The sequence below is a fragment of the Eumetopias jubatus genome, unplaced genomic scaffold (assembly GCF_037043125.1).
Source record: "Eumetopias jubatus isolate StellerSeaLion01/CBP00866 unplaced genomic scaffold, mEumJub1_p1.0 scaffold_10, whole genome shotgun sequence".
Classification (NCBI taxonomy): Eukaryota; Metazoa; Chordata; class Mammalia; order Carnivora; family Otariidae; genus Eumetopias; species Eumetopias jubatus.
The window spans coordinates 73,588,256-73,608,763 of NW_028274816.1; the positions used below are offsets into that span (position 1 = coordinate 73,588,256).

The 20,508-nt window shown below is 44.7% G+C and overlaps 1 protein-coding gene across 4 annotated transcripts in view; it reads right to left on the minus strand.

Annotated features, from left to right (window-relative positions):
- The window catches only part of MYOCD (myocardin), a 53,311-nt gene extending 33,383 nt beyond the window's left edge, over positions 1-19,928 (minus strand). For 2 of the 4 annotated variants that reach the window (XM_088027231.1, XM_028089072.2), the window contains exons 1-4: positions 19,871-19,928; positions 11,018-11,073; positions 9,525-9,603; positions 7,109-7,270 (exon numbers count right to left, since the gene is read on the minus strand). In XM_088027231.1, the coding sequence (XP_087883357.1) occupies positions 7,109-7,270; positions 9,525-9,540 (178 nt within the window). In that variant the 5' untranslated portion in view covers positions 9,541-9,603; positions 11,018-11,073; positions 19,871-19,928. Of the gene's footprint in view, positions 1-7,108; positions 7,271-9,524; positions 9,604-11,017; positions 11,074-19,870 lie in introns of those variants that run through there. The other 2 variants (XM_088027232.1, XM_088027233.1) reach the window with 1 other exon arrangement.
- Between the last annotated feature and the right edge of the window lie 580 nt (positions 19,929-20,508).

A 20,508-nucleotide genomic window follows, 5' to 3' on the forward strand; every position in this document is an offset into this window, starting at 1 on the left:
CAGAGTCTCTGAAGAACAACCGGATTCTTAGTAAATAGGATTTGTTTTGTTTTTTTATGAAGTCTGCACCTCGGGGGTGCGAGTGAACAAAGACTAGTGTGGGATCTTTTAGAAATGTGACAGCTATAAATGGGTGTCTTCCAGACCAGCCCCGGTGGACTAGAAATACTGCTCCTTATGTTAAAGGGTTATAGTGACACAAAGAACTAACTTCTTTGACAACTAGATTGTATATTCTGAGTCGCAGGGTCAATTTTTTTTTTTTTTTTTTTAGAAAAAGTAGCTAAGTAGCTGACTTGGGCATTCAGCAGGCCACCTGGGCCAGACCAAGGGAAAGGTGAGGACCCTTTAGGAGGAGGGGTCTGTCTGTTAGAACTGAGAACCAGCTTCCTCCCCCTGTTTGAAAAAAAACCAGGGAAGCCAACAAGGGGTTCTGTTTCACTCAAGCGGAAGCCAGACCTCTGGACAATAAATAGCTTCCATGGAAGCTCAGGGACACTCCTCCTGTCAAGTAAAGAAAAGACTCAGATGGCCAGTGAGAGAATTAACAAGCTGCGAGTCAGCTCCCGGGGGTCTCTAACTGAGAGGATCTTTAAGTAATAACGACCCCACTCAGCTGCTCAAGGGGGCCATGCTAAACTCCAGTATATAATTTCTGTTCTCTTAAATCCTCACTCCCCTGTAACATCAGACTTGGTGTTTTGTTTCAGTATTCTGTCCTGAGAGACAGGCTGTTAGGGGTTGCGATATGGTGATTTATAATAAGAAATATATACTTGGACTTCGTCCCCCTTTCTGGCACGGAGCTCTGAAAACAATTGGAATCTTCTAAGTGATGAGAGCCACAAAAGGGTCATTTGTTATGTTAATGAGGTGGCTTTTGGACCTCGCCTAGGATGGGGCTGGGGCTGGGAGAACCAATCATGTGATCTTGGAACTTTCAGTCCTACCCTCTGACCCCCAGGGAGGGGAGAGGGGTTGGAGACTGAGTTCATTCACCAATAGCCGAATCAATTGTGACTCTGTAATGGAGCCTCCATTAAAAACCCAAAGGGATGGGGTTTGGAGAGATTCTGGATTGATGACCATGTGGAGATTTGGGGAGAGTGGTGTTCCTGGAGAGCATGGAAGCTCCTCACCCTTTCCCTATACTTGGCTCATTCTCTGCATCTCTTCCAACTGACTGTTACTGAGCTTTTTATAATAAACTGGTGATCCAGTACGTAAATGGGTCCCCTCAGTTTTGTGAGCTGCTCTAGCAAACTAATTGAGCTCGAGGAGGGCATTATGGGAATGTCTGATCTGTAGCCAGTTGATCAGAAGCATGGGTGATAGGTGTTTGTGACTGGTGTCTGAAGAGGAGGGTGATCTTGCAGGATGGAGCCCTTCACCCGTGAGATCTGATGCTATTCTAGGTAGGTAGTGTCAGAATTGAGTTGAACTGTAGGATGCCCAGCTGGTGTCCTACACATTGCTTGTTGGGATGGGGGACACCCTCCCCCACCCCATGTTGGAAGTGGTTGCTTAGATCCCTTTAGTGGCTTTCCAAGAAGAGGAAACAGGGGATTAGGTGCATACCCCTCTGAGATGTGGCCACGAGGAGGCCCAAGCCTTCCCCTGTGGAAGTCAAATCAGAAAGCCAAAGCAATCTGGAAAAAGAACAAAACTGGAGGTATCACAATCCCAGAGTTCGAGATATACTACAAAACTGTAGTAATCAGAACAGTATGGCACTGGTATAAAAATAGACACATAGATCAATGGAACTGAATAGAAAGCCCAGAAATAAACCCACATTTATATGGTTAATTAATCTTTGACAAAGGAGGCAAGAATATGCAATGGGAAAAAGACAAAGAGGGTCTCTTCAACAAATGGTGCTGGGAAAACTGGACAGTTACGTGCAAAACAATGAAACTGGGCCACTTTCTTAGACCATACACAAAAATAAACTCAAAATGGATTAAAGACCTAAAAGTGAGACCTGAAACCATAAAAATCCCAGAAGAGAGCTCAAGCAGTAATTTCTCTGATATCGGCCACGGCAACATTTTTCTAGATAGGTCTCCTGAGGGCAAGGGAAACAAAAGCAAAAATAAACTATTGGGACTTCATCAAAATAAAAAGCTTCTGCACAGCAAAGGAAACAACCAACACAACTGAAAAACAACCTATTGAATGGGAGAAGATATTTGCAAATGGCATATCTGATAAAAGGTTAGTATCCCAAAAATGTAAAGGAATTATACAACTTGACACCAAACAACCAAATAATCTGATTAAAAATGCTATAAGACATGAACAGACATTTTTCCAAAGAAGACATCCAGATGGCCAACAGACACATGAAAAGATGCTCAACATCACTCACCATCAGGGAAAGGGTAACCAAAATCACAATGAGATACCACCTCACACCCGTCAGAAAGGTTAAAATCAACAACACAAGAAACAACAGGTGTTGGGAAGGATGCAGAGAAAGGGGAAACTTCATGCCTGTTGGTGGGAATGCAAACTGGTGCAGCCACTCTGGAAAACAGTATGGAGGTTCCTCAAAAACTTAAAAATAAAATTACCATCTGATCCAGTAATTCCACTAGTGGGTATTTACCCAAAGAATACGAAAACACTAATTCATAAAGATATATGCACCCCAATGTTCATAGCAGTGGTATTTACAATAGGCAAATTATGGAAGCAATCCAAGTGTCCATCAATAGATGAATGCATAAAGAAAATATAGTGTATATACACAATGGAATATTACTCAGCCATAGAAGGAATCTTGCCATTTGCAACAATATGGATGGATCTAGAGGGTATAACACTAAGTGAAATAAGTCAGAGAAAGATAAATACCGTATGATTTCACTCATATGTGGAATTTAAGAAGCAAAACAAATGAACAAAGGGCAAAAAAAGAAACCAACCAAGAAACAGACTCTTAACTCTAAACTGATGGGTCACCAGAGGGGAGGTGGGTGGCGGGGGTGGGGAAATAGATGAAGAGGGTTAAGGTACACTTATCATGATGAGCACAGAGTTATGTGTAGAATTGTTGAATCGCTATATTGTACAATTGAAACTAATATAACACTGTGTGTTAACTCTACTAGAATTAAAATTAAAAAATAAAAAATTTTTAAAAATAAAAAATTAAAAAACAATCCCTTTGTGTTTTGGGAGAAGTTCTAGATTGGTCTCGGGTTGGAGAACACTTGGTCTTTACTAAAACCAGGAGGAAGACCATGACCAAGTGTTCTGCTCAGAGCCAGGCAGAACACAGAAACCCAGCTGCAGACAGAGCTGGACAATCTAAGCACATCTGGAAAAGCACGTGAAGAGAGGGTGAAATACACAGATGACAGGAGAACAACCCAGAGTGAACCACTGCCCTGAGTCACCGCTTCACCACGGGGAGTTGATTTCATCACAAGAAGCGACAGGCAGATGAGGGGACTGGGTCATCATCACCACTAGACGGGCTACTCAAAGTCCTAGCTCCAAAGCTAGTCTCCAAGCAACTCCTTCTGTCTTTATGATATTTCATATGATGCCATCACTTGACCATAAAAAGTCTTATGCACATGGAAAGATTACTGCTAAGAGGCTGATGCCTGGGTCAGTCCCCATTACTGGTGCTGGATTTTCCTTGATCTGGTCAACCCATACCCTCCACCTCTTTCTGTGGCCATTCATTCCCTTCATCCTCACGGTCTCCCTACCTCTCTCTTAAAGATAACTGCCTGCGAGCCTCCTAGCCCTCTTTGCCTTTTACGCATCCTCCATTCCTCCCAACTGCCCTCTAGCAGGCACTCTTGATTCCTTGAACCCTGTACTACTTTTACATCATTTATACCCTTTTATCATGATATACAATTATTCATTACATGTTTGTTTACTGCCCACATTTCCCAACTAGAACATAAGTTCTGTTGAAGCAGAAATGTTGTGTTCACTGACATATCCCAAGCACTTAGAATAGTGCCTGACACGGAACATACTCCATAAATAGTGAATAGATATATGAACAAAAATGCAATCTTATCTAGTCCATTAGTTTAAATGTTTATATACACTCATGTCTCCTAGATCTGTAGTTCTACACCAATATTCTCCTGCATTCTAGTTCAAGAGAACCCATTCCTCACTTAGTCCCTTGTCCTTGGATTTTCTGTGGGCCCCTCAAATCTCATAGCTGAAACATGAATCCATCATCTCTCCCTGTATCTGCTCTTCTAACTCACAGTCCCCATCTTGATAAATGGCCGCCATTTACCCAGTTGCCCAAGAGAGAAACCTAGGTGTTATCTTTTGCCTTCCCTTTGTCTCAGCTGGTGTATTCTACTGATCATCTAATCATGCAGAATCAATTCTCTCCCAGAGCCCCTCTTTTCCACAGCCCCCAGCCATGACTCTTGTTCATGCTTCCATCAACTTTCCTCAAACAACTCTAGCAACCTCCTAACAGAAGAGAGTACTCTGGCACTATATCTCATCTCTTGAGTCCACTTCACATTGCAGCCAGAATGATCTTTGTGACTTTTTATCCAGTCCCCTCAGAGGAATTGTCACATGGAATGATGGCTTTCTTCTTCCTCTTTTCTTGCTCAAGTGTGAAGTCCTGGAGATCAGAAACTAGACTAACTCCCTAACATACCTCCAGTGCCTAGTAAATTCTTTACATAATTAAAAAACTGAATGCACCTTGAAACAAAGGCCCCATAAGACAGCAATTATTGTTGTTGGGGTTTCAGAGAAGAGCAATTGAGTCATGTGGGATTAAATCACTGCACGGCTGTGTGGCCAAAGTCACAAAGTCCAGCTCTGAAAATGAGGGCGGTGGATCCCATAGCAACTGTTCCTTTAGGTAGCTTCATGTCTCGCCCATTTTTTTTTTTTTTTTTTGCTAGCCCTCATGGTTACTGCTTTCTACCCATTTCTGTTGACCACGCTCCTGCTCATGCCCTTGGACTCCTCACCTGAATGGGGGGCATGTTGTTTAACCTTCCCTCTGCCTCAACCTGTCCCTACTGTACCCGAAAATGGTGAACACTCTCGACCCTCAGCTCTCCTTATGGAGATTCTCCTGCTCAATGACCCTGATGAGAAGCAAAATTAAATGAATTTAAGTAGAGACCAGAAACCAACAACCATAAAACAAATTCAGGAACTGCTTCTTTGTAATAATGACCAACTAAGACTTTTAGCAAGTGTGATGAAAAAGGGAGGGAGGAAGCGAGAAAACACACAAATTAGCAACATTGCATTGAAAAATAGAGCAGAACCCCTCGTTGAGAGCAGCTTAGAGCAGCTGAAAGCCAAGACTTTATACGACTTTAGGCTAATAACTTTGTAATTCAGTGGAATAATGAGAATTTTTTTTTGAAAAATGCACATTTTAAGGGTGCCTGGGTGGCTCAGTCGGTTGAGCATCTGACTCCTGATTTTGGTTCAGGTCATGGTCTCGGGGTCATCAGACTGAGCCCCACGTTTTGCTGGAAAATCACCGTTCAGCCAGACAAAACCCTTCCCCAGCTATACACGCTATTTTCATAGTGGAATATGGGCAGAAGTGACGTGTCCATTTCCAGGTGGAGGCTTTTAAAACAGGTGGGTGGCCCTTTCCATTCTTTCTTCCCCCTCACTGGCTAGATGCAGAGGATGAGGGGGCTCTAGGGCACAGGTTGGCAAATTATGGCCTGTGAGCCGGCATTTGTTAATAAAGTTTTATTGGAACATGGCCATGCCCACTTGTTGACTTATTGCTTATGGCTCTTTCGGTACCGCAGCAGCAGAGCTGAGTAGTTGTGACAGGCGGTTTAAATCGCTTAGCCTATTTACTGTCTGGTCCTTTAAGAAAGTTTGCTGCCCTCCTCTAGGGAAGCAGCCAGACTGAAAGGGTGTTTGTGCCTGAAAGATCCACCATTATCCTCCCTGGACCGTTGATGAACAAGACGTGATCTTCTATTGCTAAGCTGCGGAAATTCTGTGACCGCTTTAGCAGCTACAATTATCCTAACGGAGAAAAAAAATAGATGCAAATCTCAAATAAAATATCAGATATTTCTAGAAAAATTTTCTATGTAGGATTTTTTTCCAGAAATGCAAGGTAATTAGAAAAGAGAGAATGCCATAGTCCTAGGTCGAAGAAGAAAACTAACACAATCATCTTTCTGGGCATGTTGAGAGCATTTAAGAATTCAGCATCCATCTTATACACTACTCTTAGCAGGATAGCAGAGAGAAATAATTCCTTAGAATACCTATCTACATACCAAAAACTAGTGTCATATATAGAGGTACACGAGAGAAGAAATCCCCATTTGTGATAGAAACAAACAGAAAAATAAATGTTATCAACATAGCAAAAGCATAACATATATATGATAATAAAATACTGACCGAATCCCTGGCAATGTACAAATAAAGAAAATTTTCTACCATGTAATATATTAATAATTGTTAAATTGCATTGTTCATTATATAATATGAAATGACATAAATTATGTGCTTTATATAATTCATATCTATTTTATATATGATACCCATCTATATACAATATAGATATTTTATATGTAATAAAGTATATATTAAGTTTGTATAATATAGTAGATTGTATACTTTGCAATTTATATAAAATTCATATAATTCACAAATACGTAATTTGTAAATAAAACATGAAAATTATACATAATTTATATGTTATGAATATACTATATATAAATTTTTTAAATGATGCTAATTATATAATACATTAATGAAACCCTGATGTTACTTTTCAAGTATCAGCCCGTGCACCAACGCAGAAAAACAATGAAGCGGGAGACAAATTTTCATTATTTGTAGGAGACATGATGGTGTACCTAGGCAATCGAAGATAAACCGAGAAACTATCGGAACTATTAAACTCTTCAAAGTTAAAAAAATTAATGTGCAAAATTCATACATTTCCTGTATGCCAGCAATAATTAACGTGACTTTACTTGAAAAAAAAAAAAATCCAGAACCTTACTAAGGGAAATGAAAGATCATTTGAATCAGTGACCTCTGGGTATGGAGGGGACTCTGGGACAGTGACCCAGGGCAGGACGCCTGTTCTAACTACCTTTTATGGCCTCCTTCACAGCAGAATCCACGGGGAGTATATTCTTCTCCACCAGCTCCAGTGGTCCTGGCCGGAGGGCGATCTTTTCATTGAGATCATCTGCGAGTCGGGCTCTTTTCAGCTTCATCTGAGCAGTTGGGATGGACCTCTCTGCAGTGGAGGCTGAGGGATTGAAACCGGAAGAATCAGCCCTACTGTTCTGATGTCAGCTTTGGTTTTGCTTCTGCTTTTTGGCTTTTGCAACGCGCACCATTGTGTCTCGTTGTGTTCTACCACCCTAATAATGTTTCACTGCGATCATGGTCATTTCACATGGATTAGCAGCGAAGACCAGACACTTCCAAATAAAGGCAAATCGAGAGGCACGGAAGGGTTAGAGAAATGTGCTTTGTGCCGATTCTTGAAAAAAAAAATGTGCAATTTGGCAATTCTGTGGGCAGGCAGTCCACAGGGTGTACATTGCTCGCTGACCCTAAGCTGCAGCATAGGGACGTGCATCCTGTTTCTACACTGCCTGGCACGGGCTGAGCCTGCTGCAAATACCATCTATTATTATAATTACTTGCAGTAGTATGACTCCTTAAGGTTTGGTGATGTTGTGATGCTAACTGATGCCCATGTCAAGGGGAATTGTAAAATTAAAAAAATCCCTTTGAAACAGTTACTTAATTAAACAGGGGGGGTTTAAAAATTGAATTCATCCGATGGGCAGTTTCTCATCATTTGGATGGTGACAAAGGTCTCTGTCAAGCCCTGAATCACCCGTATATTCCTCTTCCGATTACTCACAGACTTATTTCTGTGTAAGAACTTGGAGGAGAGTCTGGTCAACCTGTTAGGATTGTGGAGACCTGTTAGGTCTGTAAGGCAGACCTGTTAGGATTCCAAAGTTTGTAGCTTTACTCTGAAGTCGGCAGTTTTAAAAGAGGAGATATTTACACACCAGTCTCCCAGCCCCATCACTGTATTATTGTCCACCCGCTAACCCAGACCTCGTGTCTGGTGGCTGATCTAGAAATCTCCATATGGGAGCGCTCTAGGGACGTGGTATGGTTCCAACAGGTCAGATCTCATCTAGAAGTTGTATCTGTAAAGCACCTGACACGGGGTGGACAAAACATCAGTACTCCGAACCTAAGAATACATGTACTGAGACTAGGTCCTCCCCAAGCCTCCCCTAACATCCCATCAGGTCAGGGCAAGGGGTTCTTGCTCGGTCCCCTGCCTCAAGGATCTTTCTGATTTATCCTATGCACCAATTAATCCTGAGAAGCACTCCTCCCTTGAAACCCCCTACATGATGCTTCTCTATCACTCTGGTTATGTCAGGAATGGAGATGCTCCATACCCAAGGGACCACTCCAGTGACCCTGGTCCTCCCCCTTCTGTCCCTCACATCTTACTGAGTTCACCTTTGTACCTTTGCTTGGTTCCCTCCCCTGGTGAGCTTCCTACCATCTCCCCACCACCAGCCCAGCAGGCTACTCTTCGGGTCCCAGCCCAAAGTCCGTTCTTTCGTGCCTCCTTTGCTGTGACTGCCTCTGGCACTTACAGCCACGGCCCTTGGTCTTAAGCAGCTGCTTCCAAAACTAGACCCAGAACCTTTGCAAAGAGGGGTCATTTTGTATCCAGCAGATCCTTGGTGCCCTAGGGCACTAATTCCCAATTTCTGTTGGGGAGAAGAGAGGATCCCATGGGAACCACCAGAGTCATGCAATTGAATTGGGGGCCATGGCAGTTCACAGCCTATTTTAATTCAAGACCGTGATGATGTAGCAAATAACATTTCTCATGCCTTTTTTTTTTTTTTTTCCAAGTAGGCGCCATGCACAGCATGGAGCCCACACAGGGCTTGAACTCACAACCCCTGAGATCAAGATCTGAGCTGAGATCCAGAGTCCGATGCTTAAGTGACTGAGCCACCCAGGCGCCCCTCTCATGCTTTTTTGATTGTAGTATTATTACACACTTGCCCAGCCTAAGTATGGGAAATGCTAAAGGAGTATATGAAAGACAATGAAAGCATCGAGAAACTCCCCACTTTGAGTCAACTGTTTTTAATAGACGGGTGTCTTTCTTAACTATTTATATTTATTGTTAGGGCTACTTTTTTTTAATTTATATATTTCAAGATTTTATTTTTAAGTAATCTCTGCACCCAATGTGAGGCTCAAACCCACAACCCCGAGATCCAGAGTCGTGCACTCCACCAACTGAGCTGGCCAGGTGGGTGCCCCTGGGCTACGTGTTTTTAAATCACAGAATCAGACTATAAACACTCGGTGGCCCTAGAGGGACTCAAACGACCACTCTGGAATGGCAGGGGACATTTATTAAGAGGACACAGAGAGAAAAGAACTCCAGCACATGCCCACCATTGGCGGGCATCCTTGGTCACGCTTGGGTGCGGTCTCACCTTGGAGTATGTGCATATTAACCACGTCAGCGGCGCGATCGGGCCTGTTTCTGACCTTGTGCTTCAAGGAGTCTTCAGTCTGCAAGCACAAACAGAGCATGTTCCGCTCACAGGGTTGAACTGCCTCGTTTTGACTTTAAAAGAGCCTCGATTTCTCTCAAAGGGGAGAACAATCCTTCTTTTGACAAACCGAACCTGCAAATCGCTCTGGTCTCCTCTATTTTGATGCAGGAATGCTTGCAAAACCCTCTCTAGTAATTTTAGGATGGAAAAATTCAGGAAAGAGCAAAGGAGCTTGGGTCCCCATCAGGGCTGCACACTTAAAGGCCAGGCAGGTACGTGCTAATAAAATATTAATAAAGCTCTGATAATACTAACTTGCTTGTACTCCAGTCAATTCTATTCCTCGGACTCTTAAAACGGCCGTGAAACTAACTAAGGTTAGAGATGAAATGAAACCTGAGTCCATCTAGTAGAACATGACAACCTATGCCCTCTTCCAGGAATTCACTGGCCATCTCTTTTAGGACCTGTGAAAATGTAAATTCAGGAGCACCGTGAGTGGGAAGGACACACGGAGATGATTTACCGAGTCCCATCTTCTTCTTGATGGTGGAGCTGTCTCTGGGAACGGATGTGGGCTCTGGCAGGGCCACACCTGGATCTCTCAGGCCCTGATTTCTATCTAGTTCTGAGTTTTGATCCCATCATACTGGATCTCCTACTTGACCCCCAAGAGGGGTCAGGAGATCACTCCTGTTCTGATAGAAGACACTTGTTATCCAGGTAGCAGGGACCAAAATCTCTCAGGAGCAACTGTGAAGAGGTTGTTCTCTCCACCCACAACCTCGCTGCAGGGCTAGAACTGGTAGACAAAGTTCAGCCTCCACCCAGACTTTCTCCTTTCTCCCAGGAGAAAGGCACCCCCTTTGCATCTCCTTCTCATACAGGGCTGATGCCAGCTAAATAGTATTTATTATTGATAAGTTCAGTTTGCAGAGATCTACTATGAAGGTACAGAATATATGCCACCCTCCCCCCCGCCCCGGAGTGCTAAACAAACAAAAACAGAAAGAGGAATAAACCAGAAAGCCTTTTGCCTTTAGGTACCTGCCAATCAGCTCTGTATTCACAGGCCTTAGCTTAGTATTACATTGGAGTTTTTAAAAATCTGATTGTAAGAAAGGGCTGGAAGGCTTTTTGAAGTCTCCTTGACTTCTTCAGCATCCTTGCCATGAACTTCCTAACATCAGGAAGACTGGGGACATTTTCTTAAGCTAAGAAATAGTTTCAAAGCGAAACATGGTCAATCGCATTTCTCCAGTTTTCAGTTCGTAGGAATAAGATTCCCTATGGTGTGGCGGGGTGTTGGGGGGGGTGTATCAAGTTTGTGGTAGAAATTCCACCTGCTTTAGCCAAAGCTGAGCACTCAGAGATCCATACCCTGGAGTCCAAGTTCAGAAAGAGGGCAGTTTGAAAAAAAAAAAAATTACCTTGTCACTATCCAAATGTTTTCTTTGCTCATGGAATTCGGTTGGGTTTTTCAGTGCTGCAATGGAAAGACAGGGACGTGAGCCGAGGGGGGCTCAGGGCACTGAGCAGCAAAGACAGGATTTGCCGGTGCGCTTGGTGAGCTGTGCATAGGATGGATGTGAGCACCTTTATTAGGCCACAAGCAATTGAAGAGGAGAGGCCCGGAGGACATCAGCTTCCCTGAAGCCAGAAGATACAGAGAGGAGGGTGGAATTGAGGCTGAAAACAGGAGGAGCGGTAGAGGCGGACGTGCGACAGGGAGACAGGTGGTGGAGACAGGGCATTCCGAGATCCTGGGGAGGCACGGGGACCTGTGGGAGGCTGGACACAGATCCAGAGAGAGGGAGAAGGGCGGATGGGGTGCCTAACGCCCTCTTCCACTTTGCCCTGCCCCTGAGTGCAGAAGTCTGGGTGGAGGCTGAGGGCCACGGGAGGGGCGCCCCAGCCTGCAGGAAGGGACTTGAACTTGGGACAAGGTCCGTGATGGGTCGGACAGGAACATGCAACTAAGGGTGCTGGGTGAGAAGCACAGAATCAGACTTTGAGGGCCAGAAGGGGCCCTGGAGATGGTGAAATGAGCTCCTGCCCTGAACAGAATAGGGAAACTGAGTCCACAAAAATCAGCTGACTTGCCTAGGGTCACACAGTTAGGGCTAAGAGCGTAGGTGCTCTGACAACTTCACTTCTTCCAAGGCTTGCTGTTCAAAACATTAACACCGAGGAGATACATGTATGGGTCAGCCAGAGCACACAGCACTCTGAACAGCCCAGACCCGATGCTGCCTCCATCCTTCCCTCTTCCTCCTGCTCTCCACCGTGGTGGGGAACCTCTTCTGACTTACCAGAGAAGCAGAACATCGTTGGGCAACATTCCGCATCTCTCATGAGCTTTCCTGAGTCCCTGAAACAATCAATCCAGAGCCACAAGCAATCAACTCTGCGTTCTGAGTGATGAGGTTGGTCCGAGCTCATGAAATTGCACTGAATACTTTTCTGAACTGCAAGTCTGGACAAGCTGATGAACCACAGGATCCGGGGTTCTAATATCACTCCAGCAGATGTCCACCTGTAAGCGGCGGGCAATGAAATATTCTTCCAAGGCTTGGCGAGCTTAAAAAATTGGGTCTCTAGCCAGACTGGAGCTTGGGGCTATGTGTGTGTGAGTGTGAGTGGGTGTGTCTTGTTCAGTCTTTAAGGTAAATTTTAAATTTGAGCACAGATTTCAAGAGTGCTTGCTGGACATCAAGCAAATGGCATTGCAGTCCTGGCACCTTATTCTCTATGGAGGGTATGGCTTGGGAAGCCTCTCTATGGAAGGCATGCTCCCTCTCAGTGTCCCTGCCTCAGGGGAACAAAGGAGCGTTGACCAAAGGGGCTTGCCGAATAGTCCCACCTGGCTGCCTTGTGTCAAATATACTGGACGAATACCCTCCTCCTCACTTTGAGCAGAGATTAAGGGGCTTCCCTTTTTATAGGAAAAATAATGGAACGTGCTGCTTGACTATCAACATTTCCCATTGAGTGAATACGTTTCCCTTTGCTGCTTTTACTCTTAAAACAGGCTTCTTTGCAAAATCTGCCATTTCCAATGGCCCCCCTACCCCACCACACCCTCCATTTGTCCCCACTCAGGAGCTCTGGGAAATCATCCGGAGAAATGTGCCATTCTAATGCACTGCTTGTGCATTTTCTCTGATTTGGGTCTGGTCGCCATGCCTTGTAAGGAGGCTTGTCTTTTTCTGCATTTGATCACAGTTGCAATTTATATTGATGGTGCTCTGAGAGCAACTCCCGTATCCCCGGGCAACCAGAGCCTACAAGTTTGCTTGAGGTCCAGGGGACCCTGGTGAATCTATACAATTTGAAGGGATAGGTCTTCACCTCTGTCCTACCGTCTGGTGGTCATCTAATTTGGGATTACGTATTGGTGCTGGCCTTATCACTTGTATACTCCAGAAAGGAAATGATCTTTGTGTGGCTGTATTAAGTGATTAAAAAGCATTCACACATCCTTTTAGTATGAATCTATCCTGCAGTATCACTTACATTCCAAACCCAATTTGTTTTAATTGGGCTTAGGAATTAGGAGGAATTTATCTGGTTCTCTTGCCCCCTGAGGCTCTCCAGTTCCCATTAGCAGAGCTTATTAATTGTTCGAAGCAGGGCATTTCCTGTATCTTAGCCTTGGAGAGCTCTAATTCATCACTTCTTGGTGTTAATAACTTGTGAAATGATTTGCACAGTCCAGGTCTCTGATGCCAGGAGCACAAAGGTCTTCTGGAAACTTCTATCACAGAGACACAGTGGGAAATGCTATGTCCATTTGGCAAGGACTCGGGAAGAGAGCCGAAGAGGTCCACACACTGCATTTTACCACACGCTAGTCTCCTCGGGGCTTAAGGGATGTCATATGGGGTGCTGGTTTGGGGTCACCCCACAGAGAACTATCTTGCCATGGCTCTGTGATTGACATTTGCTTTTTCCATGACTCCAGAGAATGTGGGTTTTAGCCAGCTCCCCTGAGGGCCAGTGAAAGCCATAATGCATCCCCCCTCAAGTTGGCTTTTTGGAAAATACACAAAGGACCTCTTGCTGCCAGCCCTGGGAGTATCAAATGGTAGAATTTTGTTTTTTGGGGGACGTTGACATTTGAGATGGAAAAGGAATTTGGATTTCTAAATTAAAAAAAATAAGTCAATGTGATTTCAAATTAAAATATGGTTGTAAATTCAGTCAGCCACACATCTAACTCATTCCCCCCCTGGAGGAAGATTAATCACTTCTCACAAGGGAATTCGTGTTCTCGCTTCAGAGTTTAGTTACGGCCTATTCCTATTTCGGTCCCGCAGCTCCAGCTAATTTGGGTCAGCTGTGTATATAAACATTTGCTTACGAAAGCTCAGAAAAAGATCCCAAGGAAAGAACAGGCCTCCTGCAGTCCCCTGCTCTGGACACTAAACTCATGCCTCCGACAGGAGCCCGGGAAAAGGAGAACATGGGCCCTGGGGCCACTGAGGCATCAGTGAAGGGGATGGGCCGACCCTCTAGCACAGGGTGGTGGGGGAGCCTGCTGTTGGTGGAAGCTCTGGCAACAAAGGCAGGGCCATGGCCGTGCCTGCCTGCTCTCAAGGGGTCGCTCCCTCCCAGGCTTGCAGGACAGAACCCAGCTTCTTCAGTATTGCAGGTAAGGACAGAAATGCAGAATCAAAGGGCTGGTGTCCTGGGGCAGCATCTGGAACAGTGGTTCTCGAGGTGTGGCCCCTGGACCGGTATCTTCAGCCTCACCTGGAAGCTTGTCAGAAATGCCAGTGCTCAGGCCCCACCCAGACCTCCACAACCGGACCCTTGGGGGGTGGGTCCCGGGGATTTATGTTGGAACATGCCCTCCTTGCCAATCCTGATGCCCAAGTTTGAGAACCCCTGTTCTGGAGCCCACCAGGCCAGTGGGTCGTGATCTGGGGTCCTTTGGAACCCAGGAGTTCCAGAAGAGAGAAATGAATTTCTAGGACTGATTTTCAGCATTTCAAAGAGCTGAAGGAAGAAGGTCCGTGTGCCCAGAGAAAGGCCGATTAGACTAATGGAACGGTCCCTTTTCCTTGTTGCTGCCCAGGATCATAACGGCATGCTCTCGTGATGGTTGACTCACCAAAAAGCATGGGCTGTTCAGTGTAAATGCCATTAATTAATCAAAAACAGATATATGGATTCATAATTCATGAATGTGGGCTTCTTTGGCGGTGGGGTAGAAGACATAATGAAAGTCATCTTGGGTGCCTGAAGATTTGGGAACTACCTGTCCTTGCTTCATCTCCTCAAACACGTGTGAGAGTCTCCCACCTGTACCAGTGGGCTTAGTAATGCTGGTCTTCTGTTTGCCTCACTTTGAAAGACAAACTACATCGTGAATGCTGCTCTTCCGAGCAGAGGAGGTACATGCTCTGCGTAACTGATGATGATTTGGAAATGATATCCTCTCCTAGGCTGGCGATCAACTGCTTACTGAGTACCCAAAGGATGGTCCCAGGAGTTCAAAAAACGTAGCTTTGTTACCTTTCAGACCTGGCTGCACACTTGGGAGGGGTTCATGCAACATACGTGAATACTTTGGGATTTCTAAGAAGAGTCCAAAGTATGCATGTCATGGCTGGCTTCCTAGTTTCTAGGGAGCGAGGAACCCGAAGACAGGAGGAGGGGAAAAGACAACGTTTAGGATTCTGGACTCCCCCCTGCCCCCACCTTCCGGGCTCGCCATGGAAATCCAGAGTGCCTTGGCTTGTCTCTGAACTTGAGAGGTTAGACAGGGAGGGAGGAGGCAGACAGATTAAAACCCTCGTGCTGTGTGCTGCTCAAACAGCCAACAGTTGTGTGCTAGGGGTGCTGGAGGAAGAAGCCAAGTCAGATGGATGCATAGAGGAGAGGAGGGAAGACTTTGCATAGTCGACTTCTCAAGACTATCATGAAGCTGCATGTGGTGTGGGTAGAGGAGTGTGCCCGGTCATTCTTGCTGCTATTCAGGAGAGGTACCACAGAGAATTCAGGGGTTTACCAAGGCTTTGTTGTGGCTGCGATTAGTCTGTAAAACAAATAAGGTGGCACCGTTCATAGACAGCTCGTTGTAGCTTTCAATTCATTTACACTGATCAGATCATGGACCCAAGCTGCCCGGACGGTTCATTCTGGCTGGCGGCAGCTTTCCGGAAGTTTCCATAGAGATGCTGCAGCCTCTCTGGGGCCCCGGTCTAGTGCAGTTCTCTTGTTCTCATACTGCAGGACCATAAGCTACCTGTTTCCTCCTCTCTCTCCCCTGGGTTCATACAAATTAGCCCCACACCCATGCAGTGGTGTAATGCTGTCCAATATCACTACTCGGAACAATCAAGCAGGGGTGATCTGGGGCCCCTTCCAGACGGTAAGCATCTGAAACAGAACTCACGTCTGACTCCTGTGTGTTCCCCAGGGGCTTCCTCACAGCAGATGGTCAAAACACCACTGAATTGCTGTGATCATTCATTGCACCTACTCCACAGGGCTGATCACATCCTTCTGCACCGAGGCTTCCCAAGGGGTTGGAATAAAGTGGTGTTATTTTAGATTCCCCCCAGGAGAGGGATGCCCAAGGAAAAGAATTGTAGTGGAGAAAAATCTGCATGAGAAATGGTGAACAGATCCAAGCCCCACAGGTCAACAGGGAAAGAGGCTGGCTCTGTCCTTAAGCCATGAGAAAAAGAGAGAACGTAGATGTCTTTTGCAGCCTTGATTCCACAAGGGAGGGCAGCGAAGTGCTCCCTTTGAGTCCTGGCTGGTGGTGGCAGAGGAGGCAACTTGAAATCTCCATTTAGAGATTCAGAGGTGGGATTCTGGAGACAAGTCCAAGCAATAAATTCTTAAAGTAGTATTTCTGAGCTAATTGTGAGAGGGTGTTTCACTGAGATTTCATGACTATTTTGACAATGTGAATTCTACAATGGTAATATAAATGTGAAAACAATCTTAGAATCTGGCTGGGGCCCATGCTCCCCAGTCTGAAAAACCTCTTTCCACTATTGAGGGTTGTTCTGGGGCCTCTGTGCTGGCCTCGGAACTCTGCCCTTCTCGACTAAATTCAAGGAACAATGACTTTACGTTGATTCAAAGCACCCGAAGGGGGAGAACCCCAGACCCATAAATGGACAAAAGTGAGAAATAAGTAAATGCTGAAGAGAAGTGATTAAGGGGGGTTATGAAGGAGAATTTGTCCCTGGTTGCAGTGGACTGTTTGTTACTCATCAGTAACTTCAAAACCTGCAGGATACATGCCCAAGAAGAAGGAAGGAGTGAACTAGTTCCACTAGTTAACTGAAATTTACATATGGTTCAGTTTATCAGAATCAGGAGGGACAGAAACCTTATACTTTCATCATCAATTTGATGTACAAGTGAAGTAAGATCTGCTACAAGGCTAAAGCAGCAGAACTTTTCCTTCCCTCTTGGTCCCGGTGAGGTGTAGATGAGAACGGAAAACCTGACGCCATTTTGTTAAAAACCACTGGGTTCTCCTTGGCATTTCCACCTATGTATATTCTTAATTTCCCCAAATTCCAACTGAATTTTTTGGCCACAAAATGCTTGAGGGAAACCTAAGGAAGTGCTTTCAAAGTCCAAGTGATTCGTTTGGAATATCTGAGAAAAGAGCTCTACGCAGGGACCAACCCCGCTGTAGGCTCTGCCACAAAAGGAGTGGCAGCGCCTTTGAGATTTAATCTAATGTAAAACTCAAGAGGAATTCTGCCAAAGGATAGCAGGTGTTTCTGTGGACTGGTTAAAAAACAGTGATGCTAAGCAATAATAACATAGGGACAGTGAATAGTTCACTTGACCATCAGCTTTCAATTGAGGCGATTTATGACAAGTTTTAAGATCTGGGCAGGGGGGGGAGGATTGTGGTTATTTCAAATGTACTCATAATTATGTAAAAAGTTCTACCTTGAACTATACTTCTGTGTGATTCCTATCACCTCTTCCCCTAAAATCTTGAGTCCATTCAAGGGACTGTCTTGCTCATTGTTGTCTCTATGGGCCCAGCACTCTACCCTCCATATAGTCTGGTTCATAACAAAATTTGTTGCATTTGATTGAATTGACAGGACCCTGAGTCTGCTGGCTCCTCTTTCCTTTCCTTGGTCACTTGCCTTGACACATGGACCCTGAGGTGCTCTGCATTTGGATGGCCAGTCTCTGATTGGATTGACGAGGCTAACCATCTCCACCCCCAACCTCTCAGCAGGTGAAAGATTGGTCTTGGGTCTAACTTCCTGAGAAGAGCTAAGTAGCTGAAGTCTGTCTGGGCTGGGCATGCCTTGTGTTCCTGCTGCAGCTTCGATATTTTTCCACAGCAGAAACTACACCCTCAGGAAGCCTAGTTGAGAGGAGCTGGATGAAGACTAGGGAAAATGGATGACACTTAATTAACCTTTACCAATTTGCTGAATTAAAAAGAAAAAAAAAATCCTTTCGTTCTCATAGGACTTTCTTCCCCCCAGTAATTATCTTAATGGTTCAACAGACTAAGGATGCAAAATTTCTGTCAAGCAGGGTTTCGTTAATAGATACCCTATTTGATTCTGGAAATCCCAAGAACAAAATATCTTATCCCCATTGAACCCTCTTCCACAAACGGACATTGAATTTACAAAACACACTTAGAGGTGTTATTTTAAAAGTATCATAGGGTTCATTCCTATCTTCCTTAGGTGTTTTTACAGATTCCCAGAAATTTAACCCTGTAAGCCTCAAAAAAAAAAAAAAAAAGAAAAAAGAAAAAAAGAAAGAAAGGAGGGAAAAAGAGTTTATTCTCATTCAAATGTCAGCAGCAAGACCCAGGGGACAGAGTACTCAGGCACTGGAGTCAAGCTTTAAGTCAGTTGTGAGCAGCCTGGGCTGACTGAGAGGGACTGAGTCTCTCTACTCCGTGTGCCTTTCCAGAATCAAAGAAAAGAAACCCCAGTGGGGGAATAGATTATTTTAATATTACCCAACTAGAGGGGCTCCTCATAGATTTGAGGATGTGGGCACAGACTGGCCACTGAGCGGATCCTGGTGGAGCTACACTCTTCTACTTAGTAAACAATTCTTCTAGATGACACTTAATCAGGTCAGGTTCTACATGTGTGTAATAGGATTCCGAAAAAGACTGGTCTGCTCAGCTCTGAGTGACAACGTACTTATCTGACCGGAAGTCAGCAGACCTTTGTTCTCTCCTGTGTTTTTAGCACCTCCACTAGTGAGCTGAGATGAAACAGGCCAGCCAGACGTGATCCTATGGATTCTCATCACCATTGTACGTACTGTGTACACAGCCTTTAAAATTGCAGGCTGAGTGGTTCTACTATTACGGTCCCCTACTGTTTACTGTTTTGGAGGGCTTAGCCATAAACAAAGAGCTAATTTTGAATTATAAAGGAAAAGACTTGAAACATTCTCAGTTCTGTTCTGGCTCTGGGGCATGGACTATACTTAAAATTTTAGACCTTGGGTCACGGGGCTCCGATATTATTACTAACCGCAGGACATTTGATCTGGGCCAAACTGTCTGCTTGTTGCATGCTGGACTCTGAAGTAATGGTCATGACGAATCTAGATTTCTGCTAGAGTCATTATGGGTTTTGATTTTTAAATTTCGTTGGGGAAGAAAGTTAAAAAGTATGACCCTAAAGGAGCCTGAACTGCGACTTCATTCATTCGGGGCACCCTTCCTTCTGTTACTATGGATCATCAAGAGTTAGATTTAATCACTAACTTGGTAGGAAATTTTAAATTTATCTACTAAAAGATATGATAATCATTCTTCTTTGACCCAAATTATGGCCAATAATTCAATATACCATTGATGCTAGAAAGCCATTGTTTCTCAGTGTTCCAGAAAGGAAGCACTTGACAATATTCAATTAATTGTGGACTCAAGTACCCCGAACAGAATGGAAACCGAGGAGGTAAGAGGTTGGACATGTGATTGATGCTTCTGGAAAGAACAGGGATGATATCCTAAAAGTAAAGGGTGAGGGGTGCCCACAGTGAATCGTGTTTACTCCAAAAACAAACCCACTGGTTGGCATTTTAGCTACAACCTCTGTCATGAAAGGGAAGCCCTTGCAGGTGAGTAGGATCTAGGGCAAAGCATCCAAGGTCTGGAGTTTCTGCTGACATGGAGTCTACGGGGATCTTGGGGGGAGATCCATCCATAGGCTTAGGCTCAATGACCTTGGAGGTGCTTTCCAGCTCCCAAATTGCATGGTCCCCTGGTAATAGATCGGTGAGCAAGAGACACAGCTACTCACGTGGCGTTATGCCTTGGTTAGCCAGCTGTTCCTGGGTCCTCCTCTGCTGAAGTCGTAACTGCAAAACTTAGAAAAGAAAATGTTAGTTTGTAAGTTGGGCTGCATGTGATTGTAGTTGTTTATATTTACATCAGAATTTTTGCCCAGCTCTTCTCATTTTATTCTTATTTTTTAAGATTATTTACTTGTTTATTTATTTAGAGAGAGTGAGCACTCATGCAAGGGGGGAGGGGCAGAGGGAGGAGAAAGAATCTCAAGCAGGCCCCACACTCAATGAGGAGCCCAACGTGGGGCTTGATCTCAAGACCCATGAGATCATGACCTGAGCCAAAAAAGAGTCGGATGCTTAATGGACTGAGCCATCCAAGGGCCCCTCATTTTACTTTTAGAATAGTCCTGAACTTTTGCATGAGGTACATTTGTATTTCTGTTACAGATGTGCAAATGCTGTTCCCACAGCACTATGCTCCCCGTCTCCCTGTTATCCACTTTGGAGATAAACACCAGCCGATTCTGCTGGGAATTTGCACTTTCAAAAGGGAGAGAGAATGAAGAAAGCAATAGGTTTTGGAGTCTCATATGGGTTCAAATCTCATTTCTAGCCCCTTCAAAAGGTGGGTGACCCTGGGCAAGTTGCT